This window comes from Helianthus annuus, chromosome 15 (genome assembly GCF_002127325.2).
Source record: "Helianthus annuus cultivar XRQ/B chromosome 15, HanXRQr2.0-SUNRISE, whole genome shotgun sequence".
Taxonomy (NCBI): Eukaryota; Viridiplantae; Streptophyta; class Magnoliopsida; order Asterales; family Asteraceae; genus Helianthus; species Helianthus annuus.
Genome location: NC_035447.2, coordinates 151558536 through 151577976, shown reverse-complemented (window position 1 = coordinate 151577976; position 19441 = coordinate 151558536). Strand labels below are relative to the sequence as shown.

The 19441-nt window shown below is 40.8% G+C and overlaps 1 protein-coding gene across 1 annotated transcript; it reads right to left on the bottom strand.

Annotated features, from left to right (window-relative positions):
* Positions 1 to 133: 133 nt before the first annotated feature.
* LOC110912906 (gamma-glutamyl hydrolase 2) lies at positions 134 to 4121 on the bottom strand. The gene is made up of 9 exons (XM_022157739.2): positions 3689 to 4121; positions 2454 to 2540; positions 2148 to 2237; positions 1661 to 1755; positions 1100 to 1160; positions 862 to 1014; positions 684 to 772; positions 480 to 572; positions 134 to 300 (listed from the first exon to the last, which is right to left on the bottom strand). Exons 1-9 carry the CDS (start codon positions 3995 to 3997, stop codon positions 243 to 245), a joined length of 1035 nt encoding a protein of 344 aa, XP_022013431.1. The 5' UTR covers positions 3998 to 4121; the 3' UTR covers positions 134 to 242.
* Positions 4122 to 19441: the final 15320 nt, after the last annotated feature.

The following is a 19441-nucleotide window of genomic DNA, read 5'->3' as shown; positions in this document are numbered from 1 at the left end:
AGAGTTGGATGCATACCTGAACCAACAAGCCACCAGTTCCAAAGAAAACCCGCCCACCCGAAGGCCCACTGCGGACCTGCGGTAAAACCCGGTTCGGCTCGGTTTTGAACTGGCGACCTCCAAAGAGGCCTAGTTCTAAACATTTCTTTGCGATTATTCATGTATAAATACCATAACATTAATTCAAGATACAAAGTTGGATCAATTACATTACATTACATGTAACACAATATCACAACAAATCAAAGTCGTGCAATCGTTTCCGTCTCGGAGAAGATGTAAACCTCATCAAATCCTTTCCTGCACCCAGAAACAATATATTAAATGATAAGAATGTAACTATGAAATCTACTTTGTATGTTTCACATTTGTCTTGTCTTGTAGAGTTGTAGTGTATATATAATATTTTACATAATACAATCATATACATACAAAGTAGGACAACAGTACACATCCGACCGAATTTGCCTAAAGCTTACCCGGCGGTCCCACAATAAGTGGGGCTGTAATTGTAGATAAGGTTAGCTAGCACTTGTTCAGCAGGCGGTCTGTTGAGCGATTTTCTAGCCTCACTGTAAATACATAAACAATCTCTCATTACACGTTTCCTAGCTCAAAAGCCACACCACAAGGGTGTGAAATAGCTAGGTGCGGCAAACAGCTAGAAAAACCCGAATAAATACCTTACGAAAAAGTTGGCAACATGTTGAGTCACTTGGATTGCATCGTCTGAATGTGGAATTTCCGATGAGCCCCACTCAAAAGCATTTTTCTGCATCGTGACATTTATAAGACCGACCCATCAATGGTGGTGCATTCTCACATAATCAAGAAAATGAAAAGGCGTAAACTTAATAATACCTCTGGGTGCCACTGGACAGCAGTCACGGGATAGCTTTCTGATTGAACTGTTGATACATATACTTTGCCGTTTTGGTCGGCACTAGTGGTTAAGATCTTGAAGAAGCTGCACAGTTCTGTATTACCTTGAAATGTTTCTGGTGATATGCCATACTGTTACAATCACAAATACATAGGCTCGTATGCAAATCATTTTCGTATACGTTTAACATAATATGAAACACAATGTTTGACTCACTTTATGGTTTTGCATCACAAGGCATTCTGTGCTCAACTTTGCAATCAACTCAGGAGGAAATCTGTAGAAAACAAAAACGTTAAATTATCGCTTTATGGTTTTGCATAACAGCCTTTGCTGGTACTATGAAAAACAGCACATATTTATTTGGAAAAATTACAACTTTTGTCCTTTATCTTAATACCACTTATCAGGCGGTGTCCTTTTTAACAAGTTTTGCCCTTTACAAGGAATTTTGTTGCACATTTTGTCCTTTAGGCTTAACCCAGTTAGATTTTCTTGTTAAATCTTATCACCCAAGGGGATTTTAGTCTTTTTACCCAAGAGTCAACCCTAAAGTATTTTGTTTTATTCTTTTAAATAAATGGGTAAAAAAACTAAAATACCATTGGGTGACAAGATTTAACAAGAAAATCTAACTGAGTTAAGCCTAAAGGACAAAACGTGCAACAAAATTCCTTGTAAAGGACAAAAGTTGTAATTTTTCCTATTTATTTTCTTTTACAACAGCAATCTTCTTAATAGTAGAATTGAAAAAAAATAACCGGCAAACTACGAGACCTTTGAAACAATGTTTCTTCAAGATTAATGTTCCTCATGAATTGGAGTGTAGAAGCTTGATCTGACGCACTAAAGTCTTCAAGGATGTTATTGTTCTAGTGACATAAAAAAAAAAAAAAAAAGTTATACCCGAAACAGAAAAGGATATTACTTCAATCAAATTTATTCCAAATGGTGAAAAATAGCTCTTGTATCAAACAGGTATAGACCTCAAGTACTCTATCTATATGAAAAAGAAGTACCCACAGAGTCGATAGCATGCATTCGGCCTTTTCACTCTTTGAACTTCAAGACATACTGAACTTTAGTCATTGCAACGAATTCTAATAATCATATATGAACAAATTATGTCTAAAACGATAAGAACCTCGTGTAAAAAAGCACAAGCAAAATTGGGTGAAGTTGTGAACAGTGAAAAGCAGTGCTTATGTATGTGACTTTAAAAAATGGCTTTACAATTAGTAATACATGGCTGAAAACGGCTTACTTTGCTAATAATCATCGTTAGGAGTTCAAATCCTAAGCATATTGCAAGCAATGGGAAATGTTCACCTTCATCATTCTTCTTCAAGACTTGCTGCAAAAGTAGAGAATAAAAGAAGCCAATGATGTTACAAGTGCAGTACCATTAATCAAAAGGTTGCGACTTGTGTTTTCCAATTGCAAATAGGCTGTTTTCTAATGAGGTAACCATACGAATACTAAGTCGTAACATGCTCATTTTTGGAAGATTTAAATGTTGTGTCAAAGAGATCACACTCTTTTATGTATTAGTGTAAGAAAGTGCAGATACCTTGAAAATTCCCTCAATAACATCAAAGTAGAGGCCACTCTTAGACCATCCACCGGTAAAAAGCACTCCGTTGACCAAACTGAGCTTCTGCAATGCAATTGCACAAGTTAACTCAAACACACATTTGAAGAAACGCTTTTGAATCTGTTAGAAATAAACACACATTCATGTATTCATACATAGAAAAATTAAAGTGTACAAATAGATTGGAAGTTGTGCCTTTGTTGTCAAGGCTCTGGCCCACTTTACAAGCCAAGCTAGGGCTGTCCAAAAAGCTCGCGGCTCGGAGCTCGCTCGAAGCTCGTTCGGATTTAGCTCGGAAAAAGCTCGCTCGATGTGGCTCGGTTTGAAAGTGAGTCTAGCTCGGCTTGTAACGAGCCAGATTGGCTCGCATACCAACTCGGCTCGGCATAGCTCGGTTAATTTACTTTTAATATATTTTATTTTTATATACATTAGAATATATCACAAAAACTTATTATTATTTACATGTGATTAGGAGTGTAATTTGATATCTATACCATATTTAAAGGTTGATTACCATGCTAATGAACTTATATTGTATTTCGTTGAAATTAAGAACGTATCTTGTATTGTTAAACTTGATTTTGGCTTGTAATGTGTTAGGTTGAGTTTATTTTGGATATGTTCTTTTGAATTATATTTTAGATTACTGAATTTTGAGAGCCATGTATTATTTTTTCTTTTCAAAATCGAGCCGAGCCGAGCCCGAGCTTAGATTTCGAGCTCGGTTTCAAATCCGGGCCGAGCCCGAGTTTTGCCCTAGCTCAGCTCGGCACGTGAACAGCCCTAGGCCAAGCGCAACCTTCTCGCTTTGCTTCAAAAGTCCCATTTTCAGGCCCTCGAGTGCATTTTTCAGGCCAAGTTCCGGTGAGATTTTGGTAAAAAAGCGTCTGAACTAGTCTAAAACAATTATACAAACCCTAAACAAGCCTGGAATCAACCTAAACTAACCCTTAAGAAGCCTAAAAATTGTATATTTATACTATACACCTCACTTAAAAAAGCCTCGCTTTTAAAGCACCTTTCACCGAGGCCCAAGCCTTGAGTGCGCCTTGGACTAACTATGAGTTGTGCTAAAACAAATAATATTATCAGTTAATTCACTTGAATGATAAATCATATGTGGCCACATATTATTGGACTAAACAAACACAAGTGAAATCACAGATCTACTAAATTAAACTCTGAAAAGAGTAGGATGTAAAGATTACAGCTTGAAGATTAGTAATCGGTTCGTTGTAAATGAGCGGAATAACCCTAGCACCAGCAGACTCAACAAACTTGACATAGGAAGCAGCAATATAGGAAGCATTAGTGGCATTACTGAGTCTGCCGGAAGCACCGTCGCCAGGATGACTAACAATTCCGATGATCGGACGGTGGTTGAGGGTAGGGTCCGGTGAAGGACACGTGGATTTCATAACAGTAGGTGAGTAATGGATGGTTGACTCAGGTTTCGTGAAGCTAGTTTGTAGAGATATTATTGTTAATATTATAGGGATCCATGTGTATTTCCACATAATTGGAGAGGAGGTGGTGGTTGCAGTGGTTTGTTCCGCCGGTGACGATGCTGTACCCGACGGAATAAACCGGTTGAAGATGATTAGGTGTGATTGTTGTGGATGATATTAATATCCATATTAATAATGCTAACGTAAATATTCTTAAAAAGATATCCATATTAAAAAAAAAAAAAAAAAAATCATTCACTTTGACACGGATATTTATTTTTTTATTTGTCTCTTATCCATATTTAGATACAAGTGGAATTTCTAATCTGTTTTCGAGATTTTTAATATTTTCTGAAAAAAACTTTTTATACAACTTATTTTATTTTAAACGGCCTAAACTTCTATAAAAATTATAGAATCCGGGTCAGTAAGAAGCTAAAAACCTAAAACGTATAAGAAAAGGAAAGGGAAAAACTTTACTTTTTGTTTACTCTGTCAATTATAAATTATTTCCATTTTGTTTTTAAAAATCTTTTATATGGGTAGTCATACTAATACTAATGTTAATGGTCCCGCACCAATACTTATAGATATGACAAATTACGAAACCTGCTTACAACTAGTCAACATATCTCGTTAAAAAAATGGATAAGACTTGGTTGTGTTCGGATTGACCTGAATTTATGTGTCTACGGGATAGGATTGAAAGCTTTAACACTTTCGTTTGGATGCCGACTAACTCTGGTTAGGTCGGTTTTAAATGCCCTTCGAACTTACTACTTTTTTTGTATAGAGCGCCATGCCAGGTGATAAAACAATTGGAAAGGGTTCGGAGAGAGTTCCTTTGGGGTTCGTCACCGGAGCAACACAATGAATTGGGTTGTTTGGAGGAATTTTATGACACCAAAGAATATGGGGGTATGGAGTTTGGGTCGCTAAACATGGCCATGTTGGCTAAATGGTGATGGCGATTCAAAGTGGATCGGGATAGCTTGTTTGTGGAGGAAGGTGACTTGGAGTCTACACAACAATACAAGAACATGGAACTTCATTCCGCACCAGGATCTTGGAAACAAGTGGTAAAAATCAATGTTTTAAAAACCGGTTTTTAAACTATACCGGGATGATCTTAAAAATGGTTTAACCGGTAGAACCGGGTTGTACCGGGTGTGATGCAGATTATATTAATATTTATTTTTATTATTTATTTAGATTTCAATTTCCTATTTTATCGTATTTGTTTCCTAATTACATTATGATTTAACCTATAAGTAGGGAGCTAGGGTTTATTGTTTATTTAGTTTTGATTGAATTTTATAAAAAGAACTCTGTTCTTGGAACCTTTGGTTCGTTTATCAGTCTTTGATTATCAATAGTTTCTTGAGCCATTTGAGTACGCTTCCGATCCGTATCATTTGGTATCAGAGCTTTTGGTTCTCAAATGGCTCTACGTGGAAAAGAAGAAACTTTCGTTCGTAGATTCGCCGCCGGAGGCAACGACGGAGTTCCTTTTAATCCGCGAGGATATGGTGATCATTCTCGCAGATTCGCCGCCCGAGGCAACGAGATTGTGGACCATGAAAACTTTCGTGAATCATGTGATGGTTATCATCCCCGTAGATTCGCCGCCCGAGGCAACGAGGATCCTGACCTTATCTATGATTCTTCTCCCGTATTTGATGAGTATGAGGATGATGTGTGGTATGCTTGGGCAACCGGTGGTTCATATCGTTGTGGTTCATATCGAAGCTTATTGGGAGATGAATCGGGTTTCAAAAGTCGTAAGGTTGGTGTTACAACGGTAAGAAACGGTGACGCCACGGTGGCTTTGGGTGAAGATGCGGTGGTTATTGGTGGATTTGGGGTGAATGTTGATGGTGATGAGCCTGTTTTGGACGTCCCAATCATGTTGCCGCAAGTTACGGGATCCTACATCAAGTTCAAAATTCAAGAAGATAATATTGCGGTTGCCATGCATAAACCTTCGGTGATTACTGCTATTAATTCGGTATTTCCTTATAAAAAAATTGGAGATATTAAGGTTTTAATTTACATGGTGGGTCCAATAATATTAAGTGATAGCATGTGTCCCATGCAATTCATACGTTGGCTTCAAGAAAAAGATGATAAACTGATTCAAAATGTTGACTCACCAACAATGAGGCTTTGTGAAAAAAATAGTGATAACCTTTATTCAAATAGTGAGCAAAAGAAGGTTATCCATACATGTGGTAAAGGAATTAATATCAACAATCATAACGGTTCGGTTGGTAAATGTAAATTTACAAGGAGGCCACTCCAAAATATACACGTTGAGCGGTTCAAGTCGATAGCGAACGCTAGGTAGTCCAATGCTCCATTTGACACGGGTGGTACAGGTCAGGAACCGGACATGGCGACCCGTAGAGTTAGGTTGCTTAGACGGGTCATGATGATAATAGTAAATGGGAATCGGGTTGATGTTCCCTTCGACCCAGGTGGCTTTGGTTCAAAAACAAAACTCGAGGACGAGTTTTTCTCGAAGAGGGGGAGAATGATGCAGATTATATTAATATTAATATTTATTTTTATTATTTATTTAGATTTCAATTTCCTATTTTATCGTATTTGTTTCCTAATTACATTATGATTTAACCTATAAGTAGGGAGCTAGGGTTTATTGTTTATTTAGTTTTGATTGAATTTTATAAAAAGAACTTTGTTCTTGGAACCTTTGGTTCGTTTATCAGTCTTTGATTATCAATAGTTTCTTGAGCCATTTGAGTACGCTTCTGATCCGTATCAGGGTGGTTCAACCGGATGAACTAGTTAACTCTATAATTTCATAGAGATATATACGTACATGAGTTATATTGAAATAGCTTATCAGTTTTAATTTTTTTCACTGACATAATAAATTATAGGGGTTGGTTCCGGTACAAACCATATTTATCCTACAAACCGTAAGAACAGATCCTAGCACTTAAAAAGATTAAATTAGCACATACCAAAACAATACATACATACAAGTAGCACTTTTGAATTATATTAGCACATTAAAAATTAATCACGATAATTGATTTTAACACATATTTGAATGATATCAGCACATTGAAAACAAAAGGATGATCCAAATAAAGAATTAATTGCTTTTTAACATATTTATAGGGAATTAAATATAATTATACATGTTAAAATAAAGTTGGCATGAATAGTGATTTTTTTTTTATTTTTAAGGAATTGTTTTAATTTTTCTAATAATATTTTATTTATCATATATTTTTATTGTTTTTCTTACAGCTTGCATTTTATGTTTATTTTTTTAACATTGCAGTATAAATCTATTGAAAACGGATAATGTGCCACTATCGTACTAAATCGAACCGAAACTGATTGTTTTTTTTTCAACATTGCAGTATAAATGTCACACCCCGACATTTCCACGTTTCACCGGTGGGCCCGGTGGGGGATTATCGTGACATAGTTGGTAACATTATAGTCAAACAACACAATATTTAAATGCACAGCGGAAGCAAAAGATAGATATATTTCAACCGAATATAATTGTAATATCAAGTATCACAAATAGTTGAAATTAATCCACAGGTGAATCAAAAATAAATAGGAAACATTGTTCAACAGATTTGACATCCAATCTTGCGAGACTTATTGTGGACGCTAGGAGAAAGCCAGCCTAGTTCGCGTAGTACCTGCACTTAACCTTTTTGAGAAAATACGTCAGTTTACACTGGTAAATACATTCAACCGACTCATTTTGAAAAGTTTAATAAAATTGATTTGAATGCACGAGGCACAAATTTTTTATAACTTGGGATAATTATTTGTATATAATCTTGTAAAAGAATTACATGTTCCTTATGCGTTCAGTAGCCCGATCCGAAGACCGGGTTAAAGATCAATAGACACACCACATTATTTATCTTTGGCACTGACGGGTGTACACCTACACCCCGTGCTTAGGTCGTGGCCATTTCGTAAATGATGCCAAGGATATCCGGGACATGGTCGTTAACCCCCCAAAGGCTTTAAGCAAACAAAACATTTCAAAACGAAGCATATCAATGATTTAACCTCTAATCGATTAAAGATTCAATGTCCGACCAAGCGGTATTTTATATACCATACCCCAAGCCCGTATAGGGAAGATAAGTTAAAAGTATTTACCTTTGCAAGTATCAATCACAAATAGCAAGTGCGTGTAGCTTTTACCGGGTCTCCTATTCTGGAACGAAGGTTTATAATAACCTATTAGAATCCTAACGGGTCTTTAATTAAGTCTAAACTTAGACCGGTTAACTTTAACGAAAGATACGGTTCGAACGCACGATTAGGCGAAGACCGAAATAGAATGTGTTTTAGTCCCAACAAGTTTTAAAGACTTGTTTAATATGGGTGTGCTAAACACCTTCTGGATCTTGAGATAAAAACGATAAGGTTTGACCCGTTTCGGCTAATTTATGCAAACTAGTTACATAAACCGAACCGAACGCGTAACTAGCGTAACGGGTAACCGTAAGAGTCCTATACAGGTTTCCTAAGTCAATATGCTTTAGATATGTTGTGATATCACTAGGATATCTTCCATTATGCCCAAAACGAGTTTAATCTCATATTAAGCCCCGTAGGGGTATTTTGGTCATTTTAAAGATTATAAAAGAGATTAATTATAATTCTGAGATTCGGGTCTGAAATCATCAGTAGGACAACTTACTTTAACAAGTTATATCAGTAGTGTCACACCCCAACCGATGGCGGAATCATCGGGGCGCGGCACTGAGCGAAACAGATTGTTCAGAAGTTTCCACAACAACTATCATACAATTCAGTTATATAACACGTCCCATACCGTGTCCCAAATAATAACAAGTTATCATAGAAATCAACTAAACAATATGGGAACTGTTCCGACAACTCAATTTCTTAATTATTACAGACCGAATTAAAATATTGTTTTAAGACTTCTAGACGGCTAACTGTAGACCTTACTGACTACAGGTGCCAGTACAAGATCTACAGATAATTATGACCCTGGAGCAGGTATGTGGACACTGTCCTAAGGTCACAGGCTCCTAGAAGCTTATTATTGCCTCGCTTCCCTAGCACGCTAGTAGCTTAAACACCTGTCACATACGTTAAAATAAAAGTCAATACATATAATGTAAAGGTGAGTACACAAGTTTGATATAGCATATAAAGTTCGAAAAGTTTACGCATAACCAAGCACGTACACAAGGGCAAACGATGCATGTAAATTATCAACATGGGACCATCGATACCAATGACTTCAAGTTGACTGTCCGAGACAGTTCGCAATACATGATTACCACCGTAATCCATGCAAGTAATTGTCCTTAGCAACCCCCGTGTGAACGGGTGCTGAGTCCAAACTATAGTACTATGTTGCTAAAGCAGGTAGATAGCACTCCACGTGTAAACATAATAAACAGCAATCATTTAGACAAGTAATACATGCAAGTAGGTTAGCGTTCAAATAGTTTGTGTTGTTTGTGAATTTGATAGATTACGTATGTAACACCCAAAAGTGCTGAAAGCAAAAAGGGGTCGAGTATACTCACAGTGGTTGGTTGTGGATTGAATGGAGCACTGAGAATAGGTTAGCCTGAATAGTTCGATAACACAACGATGAGTAACGCGGAAAAGTAAACAATGTACTTGGATCGAGTAGGCCATTCGATCGGACGGCAGTTCGATCGAGTGGGCTGTTCGATTGGTTTGAAAGTCCGTTCGAACATCCATTCGATCGGTCGGCTGGCTCGATCGGCTGGTTCCTTCAAGTGGATTGTTTCTTCCTTTGATGTGAAGGATGTGTTTGTGTATGATGGTTTGTACTACCTTTCAAGTTGGCCAATCGAACAGCTGTTCGATCGGTTAGCCCAACCGATCGGCTAGCACTTCATTGTTTTCAAATATGTCACTCGATCGGTTGGCATGTTCGATCGGGTGACATTCCAATGTTTCGAAAAGTCTAAGTGTTTTGAAGTATAGTATCTCATGATTCGAGCAGTAATGATTACAATCGAGTGGCGTAGTCGATCGAACAGTACCTCGTCAATACTACACTTCATGAGTTTGTGGGACTAAGTGCTAGTCGATCGGTTAGCCTAGTCGATCGGCTGGCATAGTCGTTCGGTTGGGCTGTTCGATCGAACAGCCTAGCCGTTCGGCCAGCTACTCGATTCGGTTAACCTATCACTTAACACTTGGTTATTCCCGTTAATTGTTGATGTTTTAGAGATATTTTGACTACGAGTTGAACCACAAAGCTGAAGTCCCTACTTAGTCTACTGACTCGAGCAGGAATCACCCAAGCTCGGCCAGAGGCGGTTTGGAACTTAAGTTTAACGTTCTACCCGAAATCGGTATATCTCTCGGTAAAACCCGAATCTTGAACCATGTGTTTGTTTAGGTTGATTTGTAAATCGGTTCAAGTCTCGTTTTCACCCTTTTTGAGCGTAAAAGAGTTGAAAGATAGATGAAAACCCATCTTCCAATCCTTTTCCACCGTGAAATGTTAAGATCTTTGGTAGATTTTAAGTTATTGATGTGGAAATCGGTTAGATCTAGCTTATTCATGGTTGAATGAAGTCAAGAACATGAAGTTCTTGATGAACACCAAGAACACCATGATGACATCACTCAAGAACACATAGATCTTGGTGATTTCATGGTTGAAATCCAAGTTTTGAAAGATAGAAAGATGTAGAATCGATTAATGAACAAAAACGTACAAGGATTAGAGCGAAATACTTACCGGTTTGAGAGAAATCTGAGATTTAGTGAGAAGAAGAGGCTGGTCGGTCAGAGCTTTTCCAAAAGTGGAAAGTTTGACAAGGACAGCCCTATTTATAGGCTTCCAAAAGAGGAAAGGGTCAGCTGATCGAACAGCATCCCTGATCGAGCAGCTGCCCGATCGAACAGCCTGTTCGATCGGCTAGCCTGTTCGATCAGGTTGCCCTGTTCGATCGGCTAGCCTGTTCGATCAGGTTGCCCTGTTCGATCGGCTAGCCTGTTCGATCAGGTTGCCCTGTTCGATCGGCTTGCCTGGTTTTGAGTGTTTCGCGACGATTTTTGATATTTCGACTTCGATGAACGATGATTTGAGGATGATAGAATTCCTAATCAAATTACTTTTAGTCCCAACTACTATATCTAACATACAAGCATCCTTACAACCATTTCGGGTTCGATATCCATTGAGTTTGATTCACCTTTGAGTCTTGATTGATTTTGATTGATTCACCACACACTTTAACACAAAAGTAAACATGCACAAGTAACACATAAGGCACACACACACGTATAAAAAGTACTAAAATCCCCACACTTGAGTTTGATGATTGATTTGATTAGCTTGATTATTGATTGACTAGCTTTATTGCATTGTTACTTCCTATCATTCACAGTCGGTCGTTGATTCACAGTTCGATTATTGGTCGATTAGTTTGATTATACAACACTTACTCCAAATAATATGAAAATCAAAATGAAACTAAAATGAAATTAATCTTTATTTATCTTTAATTCCAATAACAGTCAACACTTGACTCTGACTTTGACTTTTGGGAAAACACGGGGTGTTACAGTCTCCCCTCCTTTAGGGAATTTCGTCCCGAAATTAGGCCGAGAACCGTACATCGCCGTGTGATTTTACCAATTTGATGCTTCAGATCTATCTGAACAACTGCGGATACTTGGCCTTCATGTCACTTTCTAGTTCCCAAGTGAACTCCGCGCCTCGTTTGCCTTCCCATCGTACTTTTACAATAGGAATGCGAGAGCGTCTGAGTTGCTTGGTCTGTCGGTCCATGATTTCGACAGGCTTTTCCACGAAGTGTAGCGTCTCATTGACCTGAAGATCGTCGAGTGGTATTATTGCGTCGTGGTCGGCTACGCATTTTCGAAGGTTTGAAATATGGAAAGTCGGGTGGACATTGCTGAGTTCCTCCGGTAATTCGAGTTTGTAGGCAACTTTACCGATCCTTTCCAGAATCTTAAAAGGTCCAACAAATCGAGGCGCAAGTTTCCCTCTTTTGCCGAATCGGACTACTCCCTTCCAAGGGGATACCTTTAGGAGCACGTAGTCGCCAACTGCAAATTCGCGGGGCCTGCGTCGTTTATCGGCGTACATCTTTTGTCTGTCCCGGGCCTTTGCCAAATTTTCCCTTATCTGGTGGATCTTGTCAGTCGTTTCTTGCAGAATCTCGGGCCCAGTCAATTGTGAATGACCGACCTCGTGCCATACAATAGGCGAGCGACATCTCCTACCATACAAGGCTTCGAAAGGTGCCATTTCGATGCTGGAGTGATAGCTATTATTGTACGAAAATTCGACCAATGGTAGGTGTTTGCTCCAACTACCACCAAAATCGATAACACACGCACGGAGCATGTCTTCAATAGTACGAATCGTTCTTTCAGTCTGCCCGTCGGTTTGCGGGTGGAATGCGGTACTCAAATTCAGCGTTGTACCCAGAGCTGCTTGAAAAGTTTCCCACAATCTCGATGTAAACCGAGCGTCGCGATCAGAAATGATGTCTCGAGGCGTACCATGATTCTTAATGATCTCGTCGGTGTAGATTTGGGCTAGCTTGGCCACCTTATAGTCTTCTCGTATTGGCAGAAAGTGGGCTGATTTGGTTAGACGGTCGACTATAACCCAAATACTGTCGTGACCTGATGGCGTGGTCGGAAGCTTAGTTATGAAATCCATAGCTCTGCTTTCCCACTTCCATACGGGTATCGGCGGTTGTTCGAGTAAGCCTGACGGTCTGCACAAGTTAAACAGCTACCAACATATAGAGCAATATCCCTTTTCATCCCAGGCCACCAGTACTTGTAGCGAAGGTCCTGGTACATCTTGTCCGCACCGGGATGAATGGAATATCGGGATTTGTGGGCTTCGTTCATGATGATCTTTCGCAAATCTGTCCTCCTCGGAACCCAGATTCGGTCCAGATAATAGAATATCCCGTTGGCTTTGCTCACGAGCTGAGTTCCATCGTGATAGATTCGTTCTTTCTTCAACGTATGCTCGTTAAAGCAAGCGTGTTGTGCTTCGCGGATGAGAGCTTCGAGGTTATACTGAGCCTGGATGTTTCGAACACCTATCACGTAATTCTTTCTGCTGAGGGCGTCTGCAACTACATTCGCCTTGCCTGGGTGATAACGGATCTCACAGTCGTAATCGTTGAGAAGTTCTACCCATCGGCGTTGACGCATATTGAGTTCTCTCTGGTTAAAGATATGTTGTAAGCTCTTGTGATCGGTGAAGATCGTACACTTTGTACCATACAGGTAGTGTCGCCAAATCTTTAAGGCAAAGACAACTGCGCCTAGCTCGAGGTCATGGGTTGTATAGTTCTTCTCGTGGATTTTGAGCTGTCGAGATGCGTAAGCTATAACCTTGTCTCGTTGCATGAGAACACAGCCAAGTCCAAGGTTTGAAGCATCACAATAGACAACGAAGTCATCGCTTCCGTCCGGCAGTGTAAGAACTGGTGCATGGCACAGCATGTGTTTGAGGGTTTGGAAAGCAGTCTCCTGCGCGGTTCCCCACACAAAAGGCTTGTCTTTATGAGTAAGGGAGGTAAGCGGTACAGCAATCTTTGAGAATCCTTCGATGAATCGCCGGTAGTAACCGGCTAATCCGAGAAAAGAGCGAACTTCTGACGGATTCTTTGGCGTAACCCATCCCTTGACTGCCTCAATCTTTGCAGGATCAACGTGTATACCCCGACTATTCACAATATGACCCAGAAATTGAACCTCTTCCAACCAGAACTCACACTTGGAGAACTTGGCGTAGAGTTGGTTTCCCTGAAGCAACTCGAGAACCAATCGCAAATGCTGCGCATGTTCGGCCCTCGATCTGGAATAAATCAGGACATCGTCGATAAATACAATGACGAAACGGTCTAAGAACGGTTTACACACGCGATTCATCAGATCCATAAAGACCGCGGGTGCGTTGGTCAAACCAAAAGGCATGACAACAAATTCGTAGTGGCCGTATCGGGTTCGAAAAGCGGTTTTGGGTATATCTTCCTCTTGAATCCGCAACTGATGGTAGCCTGAACGTAGATCAATCTTGGAGAAACACTGAGCGCCTTGTAGTTGGTCAAACAGATCATCGATTCTTGGTAAGGGGTATCGGTTCTTGATGGTCAGCTTGTTCAATTCCCGGTAATCGATGCACATTCGGAACGACCCGTCCTTCTTTTTGACGAAAAGGACTGGTGCGCCCCATGGAGAAGTGCTCGGGCGAATGAAGCCTTTTTCAAGTAACTCTTGGAGTTGGTTTGAGAGTTCTCGCATCTCAGATGGAGCGAGTCGATACGGAGCTTTGGCCACTGGGTTGGCTCCTGGAATAAGGTCGATTCGAAAGTCGATATCACGACTTGGAGGTAATCCAGGAAGATCATCAGGGAACACCTGAGGAAATTCTCGGACAACAGGAACATCCTTGACGTCAACTTTCCTTTTCTTGTCCGTCTCTGCTACAACAATGTTGGCCAAGAAGGCTCGATATTCCTTGCGGAGATATTTGCGAGCTTGAAGACATGACATGAGCTTGAGATCTTTTGCAGTAGTTTCACCATAAACACATAGAATATCACCACTAGCTAGCACAAAACGAATCATCTTATCGGAACACACAACTTCAGCACGGTTTTCACGAAGAAAATCCATGCCTACTATGACATCGAAACTTCCGAGCTGCATTGGAATGAGATTAATCGGGAATATATGATTGTTGAGCTCGAGAGTACAATCACGGAGCACAGAATTGACAGCAATGGTTCTTCCGGTAGCGACTTCTACTTCGAAGGGTGTCGAAAGATAAGAGCGCTTACGTCTAAGAAGCTTCTCAAATTCAAATGACACAAAGCAGTTATCGGCTCCAGTATCAAACAAACATGATGCATATATACCATTCACAAGGAACGTACCATTGACCACGTTGTTATCAGCTTGAGCCTGGCGTGCGTTGATGTTGAAAGTTCTGGCGTGAGCGGCTTGTTGTTGAGGCTGCTGTTGCTGTTGCTGGGGTTGTTGAGCTTCTTGTTTCACCACTCTGTTCGGGCACCGGTTTGCGAAATGGTTAGGGTCACCACATGCAAAGCAGGTCCGAACATTGTTTGCCGGGGCCTGTGCAGCTTGAGGAGCTTGAGGAGCAGGTAGCAGGGCTTGGTTAACAGCGGCTTGAGCTTGCGTTTGACGAGGACCATAGCGGCAATTCGCAGTGAAATGCCCGTAAACGTTGCAGTGGGCACAGTAACGGCAGGCCACACCCACCGGGTGATGATAAGAACATGTAGCACAGAGTGGGTGGGGGCCGGTGTACGCACGCTTAGCCGGCGGCGCATTGATCACTGGCGCAGTGCGCTGTGGTTGTTGCTGTTGTGGCGGTACTGACTGAAGAGGAGCAGCATTGGTTGCGGCGGCGCAACTCTTGTTCTTCTTTCTTCTTCTCGAGGACTTGGAGGCTTGAGCGGTAGGGTTGTCGGTTGATGCGGTAGTAACTTGATGCAACGACTTGGATGGCTTATCCCAGACACCAGCCTTAACTCGCTTGTCGTTAATCTCGGCAGCGAGTAGGTAGGTTTCCTCGATTGATGCGGGTTTGGCGGCGAACACATAATCTGCAACACAATCCGGAAGAGCACGGATGTATTTCTTGATGGTCATCTCGGGAGTCTTGACCTGGTCTGGACAGATAATGCTCAGTTGTTTGAAACGGGCGGTGAGACCAGCGTTGTCGCCCTCCTTCTGCTTGATGGTCCAGAACTCATCCTCCAACTTTTGGCGTTCGTGGGGAGGACAGAACTCGTCCAGCATGATAGCCTTCAGTTCCTCCCACGTTAGCTCGTAGGCAGCGTCGTTCCCGCGCTTATTCCTTTCGGCTGTCCACCAGTCCAATGCCCGCGACTGGAAGACACCGGTAGCATTGAGAGTTCGAAGATGATCCGGGCATCCGCTTTGACGAAGGGTAACTTCCACTGAGTCAAACCAGTGAAATAAGCCTGTAGGGCCCTCTTCACCGGTGAACTCCTTCGGTCCACATGCCTTAAATTGCTTGAAACTGAACGAAGCTTTGCTGGGTTCAGTGAGGGTTCGGGATTCTTCCGACGACTTGCTGGTGTTTTCGTACACCTCGCTGACAGCTTTCGCTACAGACCTTGAGATGAGCTTGGCGAGACGTCGGTCTCTCTTTTCCTGACGGGAAAGGTTTTGGCGAGTTCTTGATGATGACGACATGGTCTGCAATAGACATCGCCATAGGGCTCAACACAACGAATTCGAATCTCGCACGTCTTAGTTTACTAAAGCTTAGAATCACGTCGCATCTCACGTCACGTAACACATATAAACACATAAGAACATAATCATAGAGGCACATAAGCACAGAAGCAATTTGGGCACATAAGCAATTAAGCAAGTAGAGCACTTAATTCCCTAAACACGTACGAAATTTTATCACAGAGGTAGTCAGAAAACAGAAACCTATAGCCACAAGTCGAGTGTCGTTCGTTTTGCGTATCGGATAGCATCACATTGTATCGTCTAACTTAGTCGTATAGCGTAGCATAACATACTGGTTTCGTTTAGATCACATCAACAGGGAATTGAATCGAGATAGGATAGCAACAAAGGTCACGCAGATTGATAACAAATGGAGTAACCAACGAATCTTAAAACACGTAAACAGGTAAATCACATAAAATCAACGAAGCAACACTCAAAATCGGAAATGGATTGTCTGCGGCTACTAGACTTTGACTAACCATGGCAATTTAACTATTCACAGTTGACTTGTCGTCACTTTCGACTCTAGGGGACATGTTTCTGCCTCGATTCTTGGGCATTATGCATGCGCATTCTAGGCCATACTCGTGAGTTCAGGTCGTTGGAGTCCGTCAATTGCCTTGGCGAGATAAAATAAAGTCGGAATAACTGCCAAGGTTAGGGTTTCACCCCTAGCTCAGCAATTCCTTCCTTGTTTTAAGAAAATTTTAGAGGAAAATTTTCATCAAATTACGGGTTTCAGCCCTGATTTGGTATAATTCTCCCCCGTTTGTTGATAGAAAATTGCACAAAATAATTGGCAAAAATTTGTAATTTAGGCAGGAATTCGCGGGTTTCACTCCTAATCCCGTCCAAATTACAAAATTTGGCTCGGAGTTCGGATGTAATGATAGAATAGAAGGAAACAACATAAAATAAGCACATAAACTTGGTCTCTTGGTTCCTAACTATAGTCTAGGTCTCTAAGACAGCGATCCGGACTAGATCGTGTCTAACCTAATTCCCTATAGTTATGGCTCTGATACCAATCTGTCACACCCCAACCGATGGCGGAATCATCGGGGCGCGGCACTGAGCGAAACAGATTGTTCAGAAGTTTCCACAACAACTATCATACAATTCAGTTATATAACACGTCCCATACCGTGTCCCAAATAATAACAAGTTATCATAGAAATCAACTAAACAATATGGGAACTGTTCCGACAACTCAATTTCTTAATTATTACAGACCGAATTAAAATATTGTTTTAAGACTTCTAGACGGCTAACTGTAGACCTTACTGACTACAGGTGCCAGTACAAGATCTACAGATAATTATGACCCTGGAGCAGGTATGTGGACACTGTCCTAAGGTCACAGGCTCCTAGAAGCTTATTATTGCCTCGCTTCCCTAGCACGCTAGTAGCTTAAACACCTGTCACATACGTTAAAATAAAAGTCAATACATATAATGTAAAGGTGAGTACACAAGTTTGATATAGCATATAAAGTTCGAAAAGTTTACGCATAACCAAGCACGTACACAAGGGCAAACGATGCATGTAAATTATCAACATGGGACCATCGATACCAATGACTTCAAGTTGACTGTCCGAGACAGTTCGCAATACATGATTACCACCGTAATCCATGCAAGTAATTGTCCTTAGCAACCCCCGTGTGAACGGGTGCTGAGTCCAAACTATAGTACTATGTTGCTAAAGCAGGTAGATAGCACTCCACGTGTAAACATAATAAACAGCAATCATTTAGACAAGTAATACATGCAAGTAGGTTAGCGTTCAAATAGTTTGTGTTGTTTGTGAATTTGATAGATTACGTATGTAACACCCAAAAGTGCTGAAAGCAAAAAGGGGTCGAGTATACTCACAGTGGTTGGTTGTGGATTGAATGGAGCACTGAGAATAGGTTAGCCTGAATAGTTCGATAACACAACGATGAGTAACGCGGAAAAGTAAACAATGTACTTGGATCGAGTAGGCCATTCGATTGGTTTGAAAGTCCGTTCGAACATCCATTCGATCGGTCGGCTGGCTCGATCGGCTGGTTCCTTCAAGTGGATTGTTTCTTCCTTTGATGTGAAGGATGTGTTTGTGTATGATGGTTTGTACTACCTTTCAAGTTGGCCAATCGAACAGCTGTTCGATCGGTTAGCCCAACCGATCGGCTAGCACTTCATTGTTTTCAAATATGTCACTCGATCGGTTGGCATGTTCGATCGGGTGACATTACAATGTTTCGAAAAGTCTAAGTGTTTTGAAGTATAGTATCTCATGATTCGAGCAGTAATGATTACAATCGAGTGGCGTAGTCGATCGAACAGTACCTCGTCAATACTACACTTCATGAGTTTGTGGGACTAAGTGCTAGTCGATCGGTTAGCCTAGTCGATCGGCTGGCATAGTCGTTCGGTTGGGCTGTTCGATCGAACAGCCTAGCCGTTCGGCCAGCTACTCGATTCGGTTAACCTATCACTTAACACTTGGTTATTCCCGTTAATTGTTGATGTTTTAGAGATATTTTGACTACGAGTTGAACCACAAAGCTGAAGTCCCTACTTAGTCTACTGACTCGAGCAGGAATCACCCAAGCTCGGCCAGAGGCGGTTTGGAACTTAAGTTTAACGTTCTACCCGAAATCGGTATATCTCTCGGTAAAACCCGAATCTTGAACCATGTGTTTGTTTAGGTTGATTTGTAAATCGGTTCAAGTCTCGTTTTCACCCTTTTTGAGCGTAAAAGAGTTGAAAGATAGATGAAAACCCATCTTCCAATCCTTTTCCACCGTGAAATGTTAAGATCTTTGGTAGATTTTAAGTTATTGATGTGGAAATCGGTTAGATCTAGCTTATTCATGGTTGAATGAAGTCAAGAACATGAAGTTCTTGATGAACACCAAGAACACCATGATGACATCACTCAAGAACACCTAGATCTTGGTGATTTCATGGTTGAAATCCAAGTTTTGAAAGATAGAAAGATGTAGAATCGATTAATGAACAAAAACGTACAAGGATTAGAGCGAAATACTTACCGGTTTGAGAGAAATCTGAGATTTAGTGAGAAGAAGAGGCTGGTCGGTCAGAGCTTTTCCAAAAGTGGAAAGTTTGACAAGGACAGCCCTATTTATAGGCTTCCAAAAGAGGAAAGGGTCAGCTGATCGAACAGCATCCCTGATCGAGC

Excerpts from the sequence above, each read along its gene's own strand:
- LOC110912906 (XM_022157739.2), bottom strand. The coding sequence starts at position 3,997 with ATGTGGAAATACACATGGATCCCTATAATATTAACAATAATATCTCTA. Across the intron at positions 1,756-2,147 it reads TAACGATGATTATTAGCAAA|AACAATAACATCCTTGAAGA; the intron begins GTAAGCCGTTTT and ends TTATGTCACTAG. Across the intron at positions 1,161-1,660 it reads GAAGAAACATTGTTTCAAAG|ATTTCCTCCTGAGTTGATTG; the intron begins GTCTCGTAGTTT and ends TGTTTTCTACAG.